The 14,217-nt window shown below is 40.4% G+C and overlaps 1 protein-coding gene across 1 annotated transcript in view; it reads left to right on the forward strand.

Moving 5' to 3' along the window:
- Nucleotides 1-9,239: 9,239 nt before the first annotated feature.
- TTC26 (tetratricopeptide repeat domain 26) overlaps nt 9,240-14,217 on the forward strand; it is a 47,893-nt gene continuing 42,915 nt past the window's right edge. The window contains exons 1-3 of the mRNA XM_039570953.1: nt 9,240-9,427; nt 9,626-9,763; nt 10,098-10,190. Of these exons, the coding sequence (XP_039426887.1) occupies nt 9,425-9,427; nt 9,626-9,763; nt 10,098-10,190 (234 nt within the window). The 5' untranslated portion in view covers nt 9,240-9,424. The remainder of the gene's footprint in view (nt 9,428-9,625; nt 9,764-10,097; nt 10,191-14,217) is intronic.

A 14,217-nucleotide genomic window follows, 5' to 3' on the forward strand; every position in this document is an offset into this window, starting at 1 on the left:
ATCAGTTAACTTTTATTACCTTCCTGAAATAATTTTAAGACAAATAAGGAAAATAATCAGAAACAATGTACCAATGTAAGTAACAGGGCTTTTGGTATAAAACAAGACTGCAATTTCATGGTTTCTTTCAAAGCCTATATTTAAAAGGTATTGAATACACCTCAGATATATTTGCACAGATCTTTTTATGTGATTCTATTTTAATACCAAATTACTATCGCTTGAATCTTTCTAATACCCAGAGAAGACCATGACCCAGCATTTAAAAGCAATCTTTAAACACCTCCACATACTTAATCTAGCATTTTTACTTAATAATACAGTAATTCTAAATTAGCAGTCTGTCATGTAAACATGTGGACTAGTATGGCTGGCTAGAGCTACAGACTGAGAATGGAACACAGTTTTTCATGCAGAGATCATCTGCTCATCACTGGCTCATTTTATAGGTATTTCCAGTGTCCTTGAAACTTATCCCATATAAGTCAATAAGAGATTTATCATTAACTTCAGCAGAGCAGGATTTGCATTTTTGTACTCTTCTTAGCCTATCTGGGAGAAACAGACAGCATGGATAATGCAACTAGAACTGAGTATTTTACACAGCTGGTCACACAGGGAGTATGTAATGGCACTGAGGTCTTCCTGGCTTCATATCTATTAATGTATTTATTTGGTTTTCATAGCAGCTTAAAACTGTCCTTTAAAAACAAAAGGTAAAATCAACTATAGCCTTATCACAGCATTTCTTTTTACTCTCTCCCTTGTCCCACACCATCACAATGCCACAGCCCCAGCCAGAATACGGTATAAATTAATTGTTGACTTCTCAACTTTTTAACTGCCTGGTAGGTGTAGCTCTCAATACCAATTCCCATGATAGGAGCAGCCACTGACGTGGAGCAGCAGGGAATGAGGCAGGAAGCAGCAGCCAGGATGAAGCAAGCTCTCCATGAAACCTGCCAAACACCACACTTTCCCTTGACCCTTGAGGCTTTGGACATCAAACACGGTTGCCTGGCAGACTGATCAGTAACATCTGCCTAATGGCATAAGAGACACAAAGAAAAGCTGTGTCGTTGTACTGTAAATATGACAGTTACTGATACTATAGATGTTCATGAGGGTGGTGAGAAGAAAAAGTAAATAAATGAGTCGGATGTGTAAAGCACAAAATTTGATAGGCTTGCCAAAAGCAAAAGCTTCTGTAAGTTTGTGTTTGTTGCTGCCTCTGCTTAAGGCATTGTTAGTCCCTGAGGAACAGAAGAGATGAGACACAAATGCCAGTCTATTCACAGAGTCCTGGCTGCAGAACAACGCTTAAGCTCCCAAGGATCCCAGCCAACCTCATCTAATTCTTTCATAATGTCCGATTTAGCAGTTTATAAACCCAAGAGGTTAACAGTGATACAAAACAGACAGCTACCCAAAGAAATCTTCCATATCTCTCTAGGACACTCTCTCCACTATCTCAGTAACTTCTCTCCAACCGTGAGCCAGCTCTCACAATTCCAAGATTAGTCAGCCAAGGATCCAGTTCAGAAACTCAGAAGACAAACTGTGTGTTGGAGGGAAAAAGAAAGCTTTTTGACTCTTATAGGTGACTGCAGCTTTAACTAGAAATACTGGCTTACAACAGAACTACAGGTAATGGGAGCATCCCGAAGGCAAATGCAAAAACATCTTTAAAGCACATCTTCTAGAACTATTTAATCTCTCTTAAAAGGGCTGAGATTTAATCACTGTCTAAGGAATGAAGTGCTAAAAATCTTCATCTGACATCTCCAGTGCATTCTTTTTAGCTGTGGCTTCTAGGCATCAGCTACTGCTATAATCTTGGCAGAAAGGTAAAAAAGATCTCAGCATTACATATCTTCACTACGTCTAAGTGTCTATCCAAGAAGTCAGTTCTTAGGTGAACATCAGCTTAAGACCCTCATTTTTTTAATCCTAGCAGGATTAACAGCTCATGGAGGTCTCCCCTTGAATCACTGTAGTTTCTTACTTATTTTGGCTTCAGCAGCACAGGGATGATTTAGATTCTGATAGGAAGGCCCTGTATTTATTTGTCTGAAGAAAAAATTCAGTTCCTCACCACCAACATTACCTGTCCATATACTGCATAGCTACAAAACATCATAGTAGTTCTCTTTAGGTATTCTTATAGTTCTGTGTTAGATTAGAAATACCACCTCAAATTAACTCACCAGAGAACTGTATCACTGGTTTTAGTGAAAAGTGACTTTTAGTGCCTGGTTCTACAGCACTTTAAAGCACGGTATTTGTTCTGCCCTAGGATTTATTGGATAATAAACAACTATATATTATAGGGTGTATTCACAACTGATAATCAGCACTGACTTCCTGATCTAAAACTACTCTGAGAAGTTCTCTCAGTCTTCTGGAAAACTCAAGGACACTCAGAGAAAAAGAAGAGCAAAAAATTCCAAAGACTTGTTCCTCTCTCAGCTGATGTAAGATTATGGTCTATAGAACATTTTCCACTCCTTTTTTAATGCTGCATGTGACAGGGTTTTTCTAATTTCAGTGGCTTCTCTTCTTTTGTGCAGAGTCTGAAAGTCCTGAAAAATGGGAATGATAGGCCAGCCTGGGCACCACAGAGTCCCTTTGCCTATCAGCTCATATTGTATTGCAACTGAATGATGCACTGTCTATCTCCAACACCTTTACCACATTCGTTTTTAGGCTCTTATTACTGGCATGCAGCCTAATTTATTTTTTACTTAGTTACAAATCATTATTTCCACTTGACCACTCACAGAGGAGAAAATAGAGAGAATATAGGGAATGAAAATTCCAGAAATCTCAGAAGAGCCAAAGAAGTAGGTGAAGGTATCAAGTGCCTGCAGTCAGTCCGGCTGCTACTTGTAGTAGTTGGTACCAATAGTCCTAATAAGTCTGAAGATAACACAAACATATTGTCAGCTTGTCTTCAATTTCTTTGGTACCAACGACAACCAATAGGGCATTTTTCAAGCCACTATTTTGTAAAGAAACATGCATTGTGATACATTCGTCTTATTTTGCAGAATAATGTATTTTGACAGCGTCCTTTAAAATGGAATTTTTCCCTGAATATTTGCTACAATTATTTCTCAGTGTCATTTAATTACTATTGTTACTATCAGCTTATGTTTTTCACAGTTCCACATTATTTTTTATTTTCACCAGAGCCAGGAACTGTGACAGTACACAAGAATATGAGGTTCCATTAAAATAAAAGAGATGCTGCAAGTCTCCAGAATTGCAGAACTGAGGAATGTGAAAAAGGGAGAGACAAAAAAGTCTGACAATATTATAAATGAAAAGAACAGTAGATGCATTTATGTTCTTAATTCTCACTTACTTAGAAAACAAATTTCCTTGATTTCGGTGGCCTGAAACCTATCATGTCTATGTTTTTGAATAAGTGAGGCTGTCAACATTGTTTCCATAAAATACAGAATTTTTAATAATAAATATGCATGAGACATTATATGTTGTAGTAATTCTTCATATTTAGCCAACAGGATAAATGCTGAAAAACATCTATGTCGTTTTCAAGTTCTACCCCCTATTACTCAGTCTGATTCCAAATTATTTTGATTGTCTGGGGCTTTAACAGCTTTTACCCTGTCTTTAAAAAGATTTAGAAAATCAGATTGAAGAAAAATAAAATAGAAATGTTTCGGTTTCCCTTTTCTCAGTTTTGTTAGAGGCTGGAATCACAAATACGGTTACAGACAGAAAAGAAAAAAATACAGCTCTGTAATGTCTGTGTTTATTTAATGTCAGTAACTTATAGGTCTCAACTGAAGAGTATAAAGATGTCTTCTTTAACTTTCAATATTAGAGAGGAGACCAGGGACATGAAATAATGTTTTTCCATCTTTTAAATTATTTTTACAATACTTCTACTATCTAGACTTAGAAGACAATAATTATTATGAACTTAGCTGTATAGTATACCTATGTAGCAGTTGTATACATGGATATAGTAAACATGTATAGCAGCTGCATAGCAGCTATACTGACTTTTCAGAACTGATCTTTTTTTCTTTCTCATTTACTACAGAAGAATATAAAGATTTTGCAAACACTATTCCTTGGAACCAGCAACTGATAAGCAACAAGGCAGTAAACTAACATAAAAACATGTGGGTCATGTGATGCATGATCCTGATAGTACAGCATGATAATACTGCCATTCCCATGGGTTATTGAGAGTTCAGGTTGCTACCATAATTTAGTTGCTGACACAGATTAGAATGAAATTACACTGCAAAGCACTGACTGTTCTCATCAGAAGTTACCAATCTAGTAAGAGGAACACTACAGACAACGATAAGAAAAGTGCAATTGCATCATTATTACCAGCAGCTTGGGTGGTGGCCCCATCTTCCCATTGATCTATTATGTTGCCACATACCAGAAGATGAAGCTAATATATGTTGTGTCATAAATATCTAGCTCAATTAAGAAAGTCTTCTTCCTGTTAACCCTTTCCCAACACATAGACATTCTGATGTGAATATTATTTATCCACCTAACTTGTATACTACAAAAATAAATAGTAGGAAGTCTTTCCTTTCTCTGAAGGACTTTGTTTCCAGAGTGACAGGACATATTTATCTTTTCAGTGTACCGGTTTGCCTCTATTCTACACTCAGCAGGATACACCTCTGTCAAGAGACAAATGTAAGCTATCCTTAATAGGCAAACATCTGTTCTGTTTATCTTGACAAAGGTAAATGGCTTGAGTATGTAATAATTTTTGTCTTGGACATATACTTCAGTATCTTTAAACTCTTTTTGTTAAACATTACACATGTTTATACTATGTGATGGGATGGAGTTATGAGATTTTCAAGCTAGTGCACACTTGATCCTGTAAATCCAGATGGTAGTGGAACACTGTGCAAATATATCAGCACACGTCCTGAACCAGTACAACTGCATTCTTTGGGACATAGCACTTGTAGTGATGTAGCTCTCTGGCTTGGATAAGTTTGTGGGGACACAGCTAACCATGCTGCATTTTCAGTTCTGACTGACTCATACTGGATCAGTGGATTGCCTTGCCTCCCCTCCTTTGGTCCTACATACATAAACTTCTAAAAACTTACCAAAATGTAATGCTAAAATCAAATACAAGGACAGCTTTTTTATTAACTTGACTGAATCTTGATGACAGGTGGGTGCTGGAAATACCAGAAAAATTCTGAAGGTGCGTTTCCTGTGGACCCATAAAAATCACAGATATAAACGTAAGTGAAAACTAAAGCAAGTTTGCCTTTCCCAAATAAAGATAAAAATGATGAATTTTCATGTCACCATTTGGAGGTCTTTAACCAACATGGCTGTTGTTTGCCTTCCTGAGCTGGGCAATAGAGGCTGAACAAAAGCATTAAAGGCACACATGATCCATGCTTACTTACGTGTTTCAGCTTCTCTCATCGTGGGTGGTCTATCCAGGGTAGATTAAGACTCAGAAGTTGCTGACACTATAAAAAAAGAAGCAAGTATTCTTCAAGTTCCTTGCTTTTAAAGGGATCATTTCCCCTTTTCTCTTCTCGAGGGATTGCCTTTGTAGCTGTAGCAGGGGAGCATTTCATTGCTCTCACTTTTGCGTATCATTTATCTTGAGATGTCAGATGTTGTCAGATGCATTTTCAAAGGTACAAGATGCAGAACATGGTGAAGCATCATTACTGAAAGAACATGATCTTACCCAGATATTGTGGGAATTGAAGCACATGATTGTTGCTGATGCAAAGGTCATGTCCTAACCTCTTGCTTTGGTTATATGATGATGATTTTTTTTCCACTTCTTGCTTTTGCTTTCTCTACCTTTTTTTATTTCCTTCCCTCCTTCCTCTTCTTTTCTTAGACCTCACTTTCCATGCTCTGATTTTTTATTTAAACACTTATTGCACTCTCTGATGCTTATCTTGGTGTTTAGTCAAGGGTGTCTGACTTCCCTTTTGCTGCCATCAGTGTAAGTCAATTCCCATTCTCCCAGCAATTCTGTGTGGAAATAAACATGGTCATTAATCATTTTACAGCTCACAGACTCAGGATAATGGCACTGGCTAAAAGAATAGTGAAGGTAAGAACTGCAGCAGTTTTCCAGTGTTATTCTAGAATAGACAAACTTTTTGATTTGTCTTTATGAATTGTCATCTTAGTGTTTCATATGAAGAAATGATTATAATATCTCCACCTACTTTGTATTAAATCTTTGTAAAAATTTCTACACCAGACATGTTAAAAATATTTTGGTCAATTTGATGCTGCTATCACTTTTTATCTCAGTTTGACAGTGTCTTTCTTGTGCCCACAGCTAACCCACCGGCACTGCGTACCTGTTAGCACTTGTGCATTCCCCAGCTTCAGATCCACGACATACAAATTCAGGAGCCACTTGGAAATTGAAGAAACCAGTGGAGCAGCTGAGAGCTCTTTCATTTGAGTCAATACCTTAGCTGTATTTATGTTTATCCTTAGAACAACAGGATCTTCTGAAAGAATCTCTGTAAAAAAACTAGAAGAAAGCAATTTTCAGTTACTTTTTCTTTAAAAAATGAAAGAATCTTGCCTAATCATACTGTCTGTTTGCTTGCATTTCAGTCAAAAATATAACTCCTTTATCAATGACACCTTGTGCTTTTTCTGTTTCTCCTTCTTTATCCAACAGACTTTGGCACTTGTATGGTAAAAAAGGAGTCTCAACCCAAAATCTTCAGTTTTCCTAGTTTACTGTACAGAGCCAGAATATTCTATGACACTACTGAAAATTACTTTGAGGTATTTACAACCACTATTATTTTCTTTCAGTTTGAACTGAAGTACTTCTGAGGCATTGTTAAAGATACGAAAGGGAAAATGCATCTTACAATATCCTTGTCAATCTAGATGTTTTTCTTGATTTCACAAGGTTCTTACAGAGAAGACTTCAATCTTCTATCCTGCTGGAATTATTTTTCTATTAGATAATAGAAAATCCTAGAAAAGTGATAAGAGGATAGATATCTGTATTATATGAATTAGTCCATACACACAATATTAAAAAAAAACCACAACCACTTGAAATCAAATCTCTGAAAGGGCAAATAATTTCAGAATTATTTACAGAAAATTAGTTTTCTCCTGACAGAAATAATATCTTACATAATAGACAAGAGCTGTAAAGGGAGACAAAATCACTGGCAAACATTCTTTATCACTTTGACTAATTAAAAATTAATTTCTTGCAGAGAAATCCTTTGTGGGAGAGTGGATTATCCGCCTTCCTTCTTTGTGGCCTGTGATTTGAAAGCACATTCATCAACAAGGGACACCATCACAGTGCTGTTTTGCTCCAGTGGTTCCTGGTTGCAAAGCAACCTCTCAGATGGAGTTGCAAGCTGGGTCTGTCATTCCTGGGTAAAGCCATCTTGAAGTGATTGGGACACAGTGAATATGGAACCCATACTCTGAAGAAGCAACACACAGTTCTTTACTGCTGGTCTATGTTACAGATGATTGGAATAGGACAGGATATATTTATTCATACAAAAAAAAAAAAAAAAAAAAAAAAAAAAAAAAAAAAAAGCTGCTTTTTCTTTTCCTGATAAAGTTCAAATAATTTTGCTTCTCAAGGAAGGCAAAAAGGTGGAAATACAGATAGTTCATTAGTCCTGTCCATGGATATGTGTTTTTTAGTTAGTTGAGCTATCAGCAGTAGTGCAATGTTTTAGTCCTCTGCACTGACATTTCTAACCATAGAAGGTTGGAAAAGATCTCTATGGTCATCAAGTCCAGCCATCAACCTAACACTGCAGGTCTGTCAGTTCCCCATGTCCCTTAGTGCCACACCTACACGTCTTTTGAACACTCCAGGGATGGTGATTCCACCACTGCCCTGGGGAACCTGTTCCAATGCTTAACCATCCTTTCAATGAAGAATTTTTTCCTAATACCCAATCTAAACGTCCAATGACATAACTTGAAGCTGTTTCCACTTGTCACTTGGGAGAAGAGACCAACCCTCACCTTGCTAAAACCCCCTTTCAGGTAATTGTAGAGAGCAATAAGATCTCACCTGAGCCTTCTTTTCTCCAGACTCCTTCAGCCACTCATCGTTATGTTGCAAAATGTGGAATATGTAAAGATTTTCTTACGAAAATATGTTCTTTGATGTTTGATCTTTGTATATTTTCAAGACTAATCAAAAAGCGATTTAATCTGTGAAACAAGAGGGCAGCTAACAAGCAAGCTCTAAGTGATGTACAGGTGTTAGAAAGACAAATGACTCGGTGGTAGAATTGCCTTCTTAAGGTTTAGGGCTTGACATGTTTCAATGATCTCAGACCTAAAGGGAGGTTAACAAAGCTTGGGAATAAGGATGCACCACTGATAGTGGGCACAAAAAAATGTAGAATTTACAGGCCACAAGGACATTTGGCAGAACCCCCAAAATAAGGAAGAAACTAATAAAGATAACTCAGCAACTGTGCTGAATCAGCCCCAGCTGGGTAAAAGGTAATTGGCAGTGGGTAAATCACGACTGACTCACTGACACCGACCCAGAAGAAGAGAAAGGCTCAGTATGTGTACTAATTAGCATGAAAAGCTAGAGAATCATTAATTAATAGAAGACAGAATACTGATTTTTAAGAGAACTATGTAACTTGCAGACAATGGACCTTAATGCCTTTGTTTGCGAAAATGTATAAACAATGAAAAGTTTTGGTAGTTGTTACGCTGGCTTTGTGGACTTGCCACCTAGCATCCCTTTCTGTGCAGAACTGTAAATACATTAAATACTTTGACTCTGTGTGGTTTGGCCTCTTGAACACAGGGTAAAAAAAACCTTTTTGGGACAACCAGACTTGTGCTCAGCAGCTTTGCTGCCCTCCTTTGGACACGCTCCAGCCCCTCAGTGTCGTTCTTGTCGTGAGGAGCTCAAAACTGGACACAGGATTCGAAATGTGGCCTCACGAGTGTACAGGGGCTGGCCACATTTTATCTGACAGAAGCCAAGATGCCACTGGCCTTCTCGGCCACCTGGACACACGCTGGCTCATGTTCAGCCGCTGTCAACCAGCACCCCCAGGCCCTTTTCCACGTGGCCGCTCTCCAGCCACTCTGTCCCAAATCCGTAGCGCTGCATGAGGCTGTTGCGAGCCAAGTGCGAGACCCGGATGTTCAGGCCAAGGGCCAAAGGCGAGGAGAGGAAGAGCCATGGGGTTTGGGGGAGGAACCAGCGCGGTTCGGACCGACAGAGCCGCCGCGGAGATCGCTGTCCGCCGCAGCGGAGGCGGAACCCTGGGGACGGGCCCGGTCGTCAGCCGGCGCCCGTTCGCCGCGGCTTTCCGCCGTCCCGCCGTTACCCCGGCAACGGCGCCGCCAGCGCAGCGCGGAGCCCGGGCCCGGCCGCAGGATGGTGAGGGGCGGCGGGGCGGTGAGGGATGGCAGGATGCTGAAGGGCGGCGGGGCGGTGAGGGACGGCAGGATGCTGAGGGGCGGCGGGGCGGTGAGGGACGGCAGGATGGTGAGGGGCGGCGGGGCGGGGGACGCGGCGCGGGAGGCACCGCCGAGGGAGGGCCCGCTCTGACCCGGCTCCTCTTCGCTCTCTGCCCAGATGCTCTCCCGGGCCAAGCCGGCCGTGGGGGGTACCCCGCCGGCGGGAGACAGGCGGAAGAAGAAAGGGAAGGAGGTGCCACAGCTGGAGGAACTCTTGGCCCAGAGGGACTTCACCGGCGCCATCGCCTTGCTGGAGGTGACGGGCTTTCCTCGGTAGAGCGGTGTCGTCGCTTCCAGCCCTGTGCCCTCAGGGCTGCGGGGCGAGAGGACTCGTTCCCCTTCCTTGTGTCCCTCTCGCACCGTTGGGGCCCTGCAGCGGCATCTGTTGCTCCCCGCTTACAGAGCCGGGTTGGCCTGTGACGGCTGCCTGCTGCTGCCCTCTGAAATGTGAAAGCAGCTCCACCCCAGTAGCATCCACAGCTGTCAAATCATCCGCGATATATGATGGCCTAGTATTGCCTTGGTTATCTGTGGGGCTTTAGAAACTGTGGCAGCTGACAAAATTCTTACATTCTTTATTCCCTACAAAGTTTAAACAGCACGTGGGTGAGGAGGAGGAGGATGGCAACCTTTGGATCGGATACTGTGCGTTTCATTTGGGTGACTACAAGAGAGCTCTGGAGGTAAGCTGGGGAAATCGTGCTTCCCGAGGCTGGGATGTTGTGGTAGAGCAATGACAACTGGAGGAAGATGGTCTGTAACACGGAACAGCCCTGCTAGCCAGTTAAGGTACAAATGTACAGCAATAAGGCAGATGCTGTGGAAAGCAGTTTGGATTGGAAAAGAAAGTGCTATTTGCTTATGAAAATAGGACTTTTTTAATGTTACCTACTGAATTGATACTAGGTTCAGTAACTTAATTTGTTCTCTTGAATGTCAGAGTTCATGTCCTAAATCCATCATTCCCTTTTTGCATCTAGGTTTCCAGAGTTTCGATTTTCAGGTTTTATAATGCTTTTGTCTTCACTGTGTAGCTTATCTGTGATGTGCATGATAAAATTCTTTCTTTAGACGTTGATGCCCCTGACCATTTAATGTACTTTATTGCTCTTCTCTGCATTTTCTTGTATTAGGTAATTCAACTAAATGAGATAGTCTTATTTTCCAAAAGCTTTAAGTCACTAAAATATATGTTAATTGTTCAAATATGTGGCTTTTAATATTTGCAGCTTAGAGTTCTGTTGTGTCTGTTCACTATGATGTATAAATGAAGTATAACTGGGTTTGCAGTCTTTGAACTTGCTTTCCCCAGAATCAATATTAAAAACAGATGTTAAAGTATTAGAAAAAATAATAAAAAGAAAATAAATGGATTATAGAACAATGATGATATTTTCTCTGTTAGATAAATGGTCACATGCACAAGATGCATCCATGAGGTGAAAACTCTAAAGCTTCCAAGTAAGAAAGGCACAAAGCACTCTGCCCTTTAAAAAACTGAAGAGAAAAACATCTGTTGGAGATACTAGAAATGCTCAGTGAATCAAATTGACAGTATGCACAGTATAGAATGTAGAATAGTAGTATAGGACATCATGGTAAATTAATGTTCATGTGTAGACTTATGGAATTTAAATATTATGAATAGAACAATCAGTTGCTGTAGTTAATTTACATCTAGGCATTAGGTGTTAATAGCCAGTGGAAGTTTAGAAAAAAGAAAAGTGTTCATATACAAATGAAAAATAACTTGAAATTTCTTTGAAATAAGAAGTAAATTGAAAATACATTTGAAATAAATTCTGCTTTTTGAAATACCCAGTAGATGCTTTCATAGCCAGAGCAGACTTTACATTTCTGTCAACAAAAAGGCAACTGCCTTTTTTTTCTAATTAGTTTTTGCATGTGGTGTTTGATTCACCACTAGGTGATGCTGTTGATTCAGGCCTTTAAAAACTGCAACATAGTCTTTTTCACGTTTTTCTACCCAAGAAAGGACAATGAAAGGTTTGTATGAGCGATCTGTAGTTTGATTGTTTGTGTATGTCTTAAGTGAGAGATCACAGGGCCTGTCTTTTCAGATGTAATACTGGTTTTTTGCACAGTGATGAGTCCTGATAGCTTTGTCATTTTGTGGTGATGTGGGAAATGAGCCTATGCATCCCAACCTAGTTTCTTCGGGGACAGAACACTCTAGTTTTAGTTTCTAAGGTTGTAGGTCTCATTGCACTGTGGAGACTGAACTGCCTTTCATTTATCAGCTTCCATGTTGAAGTGTAAAATGCTGTTATCTCTTCTCCTATGTTACAGAGGTGTTGTTGCTGTATTCTCAAGGACAAATTCCTCGATAATCTATACCCTTGAGATCTTGGAGCACTCTTTTGGGAGTGCCAACAGCACTGTAAATAAAATATTATGGGTCAAAGATTCTGTAGAATTCTCCAGAATGACATTGCACACAATCTAAATGATTCACACTCCTGTGTGTTCCTGCAAGTGGCAACACATAGTCTGTGTCACTGTATTCACAGTTCATGGTTTGTATTCCGTGTCCCTGATGAGGGTCTCCAGAAATCACGCTGTTCAATGCTTTTATTAATGATGATACTTTCATAGCGAGCCAGGCGTATTGGTTGCATAGCAACTTTTGGAGAAGCTTGGGAATTGCGGTGAGGTGGCCGTCATGGGAGAAATGGGGAAGAAGTGAAAAACACACAGGCATCCAGTTCCAGGAATATCTTCAGAGGGAATGACAGCAAAATCTCTGTCACATTTATGTGAGAGAATTTACATTCTCTTATCACAGGCACAACAAAACACAACAACAGTTAGGTATCCTCTAGGTAGAGCACTAACCTCAGCTTCACCAGGTTTACACTTTCCCCTTTCTTAACAGCAGATGCCTTTCTCAAAGGTTATGCCACTGCCACTGGCCTGGTGGGATCATCCCTACTGCTGTACCCCACTTTATAAATGGTACTGCAATGGGCTTGACTCTTCCAGCAGTCATGCAATGCTTCCTTGGGGACTGACTAGCTTCCTTCATGGACAAACTTATTTTTACTGGGTAGCTTGGGTCTTCCTGGCATCATATGACAACCAGAGCTTCCCTAGTAGATGGTGGCATCTAATTAGTTTTCTGGAATATTCCACATCTACTGTCTATAATGAAGCAAAACCATCTGTCTTTCTTCAGCAGCTGCCACTTGTTCATAGCTCTAATCTTAAAGCTTTTCTGAGAAATTTCCCAGTGTCACCCACGTACCAGAACTAGAGCATCAGGTCAATGATTCTGTTTATGAGATGCCTAATCTTATAAATTGAATCAGCTGGGGCCTTAAGAAAGTGAGGATTTATTATTATTTATATATATGTTTGTGTGTGTGTATATATATATATTAGAGGTATTTAAAAAAATGTACGAGATGAATTGGCAAGGGCAGGTGTATGTCTTGGTTGGATTCAAGAACAAGTTTCACACTTGCAGTCTGCACCCTGTGCCTCTAGGCACACAGAATACTGGCGTGGTGCAGCTGGTGGACGTGGTAATGCCATTTTGGCCCATCAGCTGCATACATGAGAGCAAAGAATGTTCTCTGGGCCAGAGCCTTCAATGCATTGTTCTGTGAAAATCCTACAAACTGCATACAGCCAGCGACAGTCTCTCCAATCTGCCACTTCCCTCCTGGCAGAGTAGTAAGAGCCATTCCACCACTTCGCTGAACAAGACCTCCTGCTGGCTTGGCTCAGGGTAATTTTAGTCAAATAGTAAATCATGGAAGGAACAGGGCTGTAGTAGAGTAATTGTTCATCCATGAGCAGTATCTGGTCATGCTTGAGTAATTCTGTGGGAAATGTGAGAATACAGGTACACTCCAGTTCCTGATAGCTGAAGATAGAATGTAAAAAACAGATTTTTTAGCTCTGGGAGTTCTCTAGGCTTCTCTCTCATCACTGTAGCCAGGTTATGATAAGTATCTCATTTGAGCACGTGTGGAGCAGCCATATATGTTGGCTTGTTTATTGGCTCTTAGGCATCTGTGTTTATGGGCTTGGAGAATCCAGATAAATAATACAGGCATTGAGCTGGCCCTCCACATTGTCAGTACGTGTCCATAGTTGTAGGCAACCAACCTGGCAGCCTGCTTTTGAGGAAAATTGCATGTGTCTTATGATACAGGCATGAGGAGGAGGAGAGTGAAATAGCAAGGAGTTGTTAATGCTCCTGGATGGCAAAAGTATGCCACAGGTTGACTGTTAGGACAGGTTTGAGAGTATTTAGTTTGTTTGGGTTTGTTGACTTACTTGGAGAGGAGGGGGAAAAGTTCTTGTGACGTAGTCTTTGAGAGGCTGATGTTGAATGGCTTTCAGTGAGGAGAGGGGCAACAGCATAGTCTGGGCACATGGCCCAGAACTACAGGATAAGGAGCACTAATAGTCCTAATTTTTATTTTCTGTGTTTCCATAGATTCATGTTGGTTCTTCTAGAACACTCTTTATATATTGCTTGCTTTGAATGGCCAAGCCAGAACATGACTTGTGTTTATGCACTTTGTCTTTTCTAATTTATCTGCCTGAAGCCCTATCCGAAAGAGACCTTTGGGTGTGTTTAATCTGAATGAATTTTGAAAGATTCCAGATGGTCCCAATAAACAGCACTGGCCTATCTCTCAGAGCTCCGTGACAGGCCTACGTAAACTGACCTCAGTA

Source organism: Corvus cornix, chromosome 1A, assembly GCF_000738735.6.
Source record: "Corvus cornix cornix isolate S_Up_H32 chromosome 1A, ASM73873v5, whole genome shotgun sequence".
Lineage (NCBI taxonomy): Eukaryota > Metazoa > Chordata > Aves > Passeriformes > Corvidae > Corvus > Corvus cornix.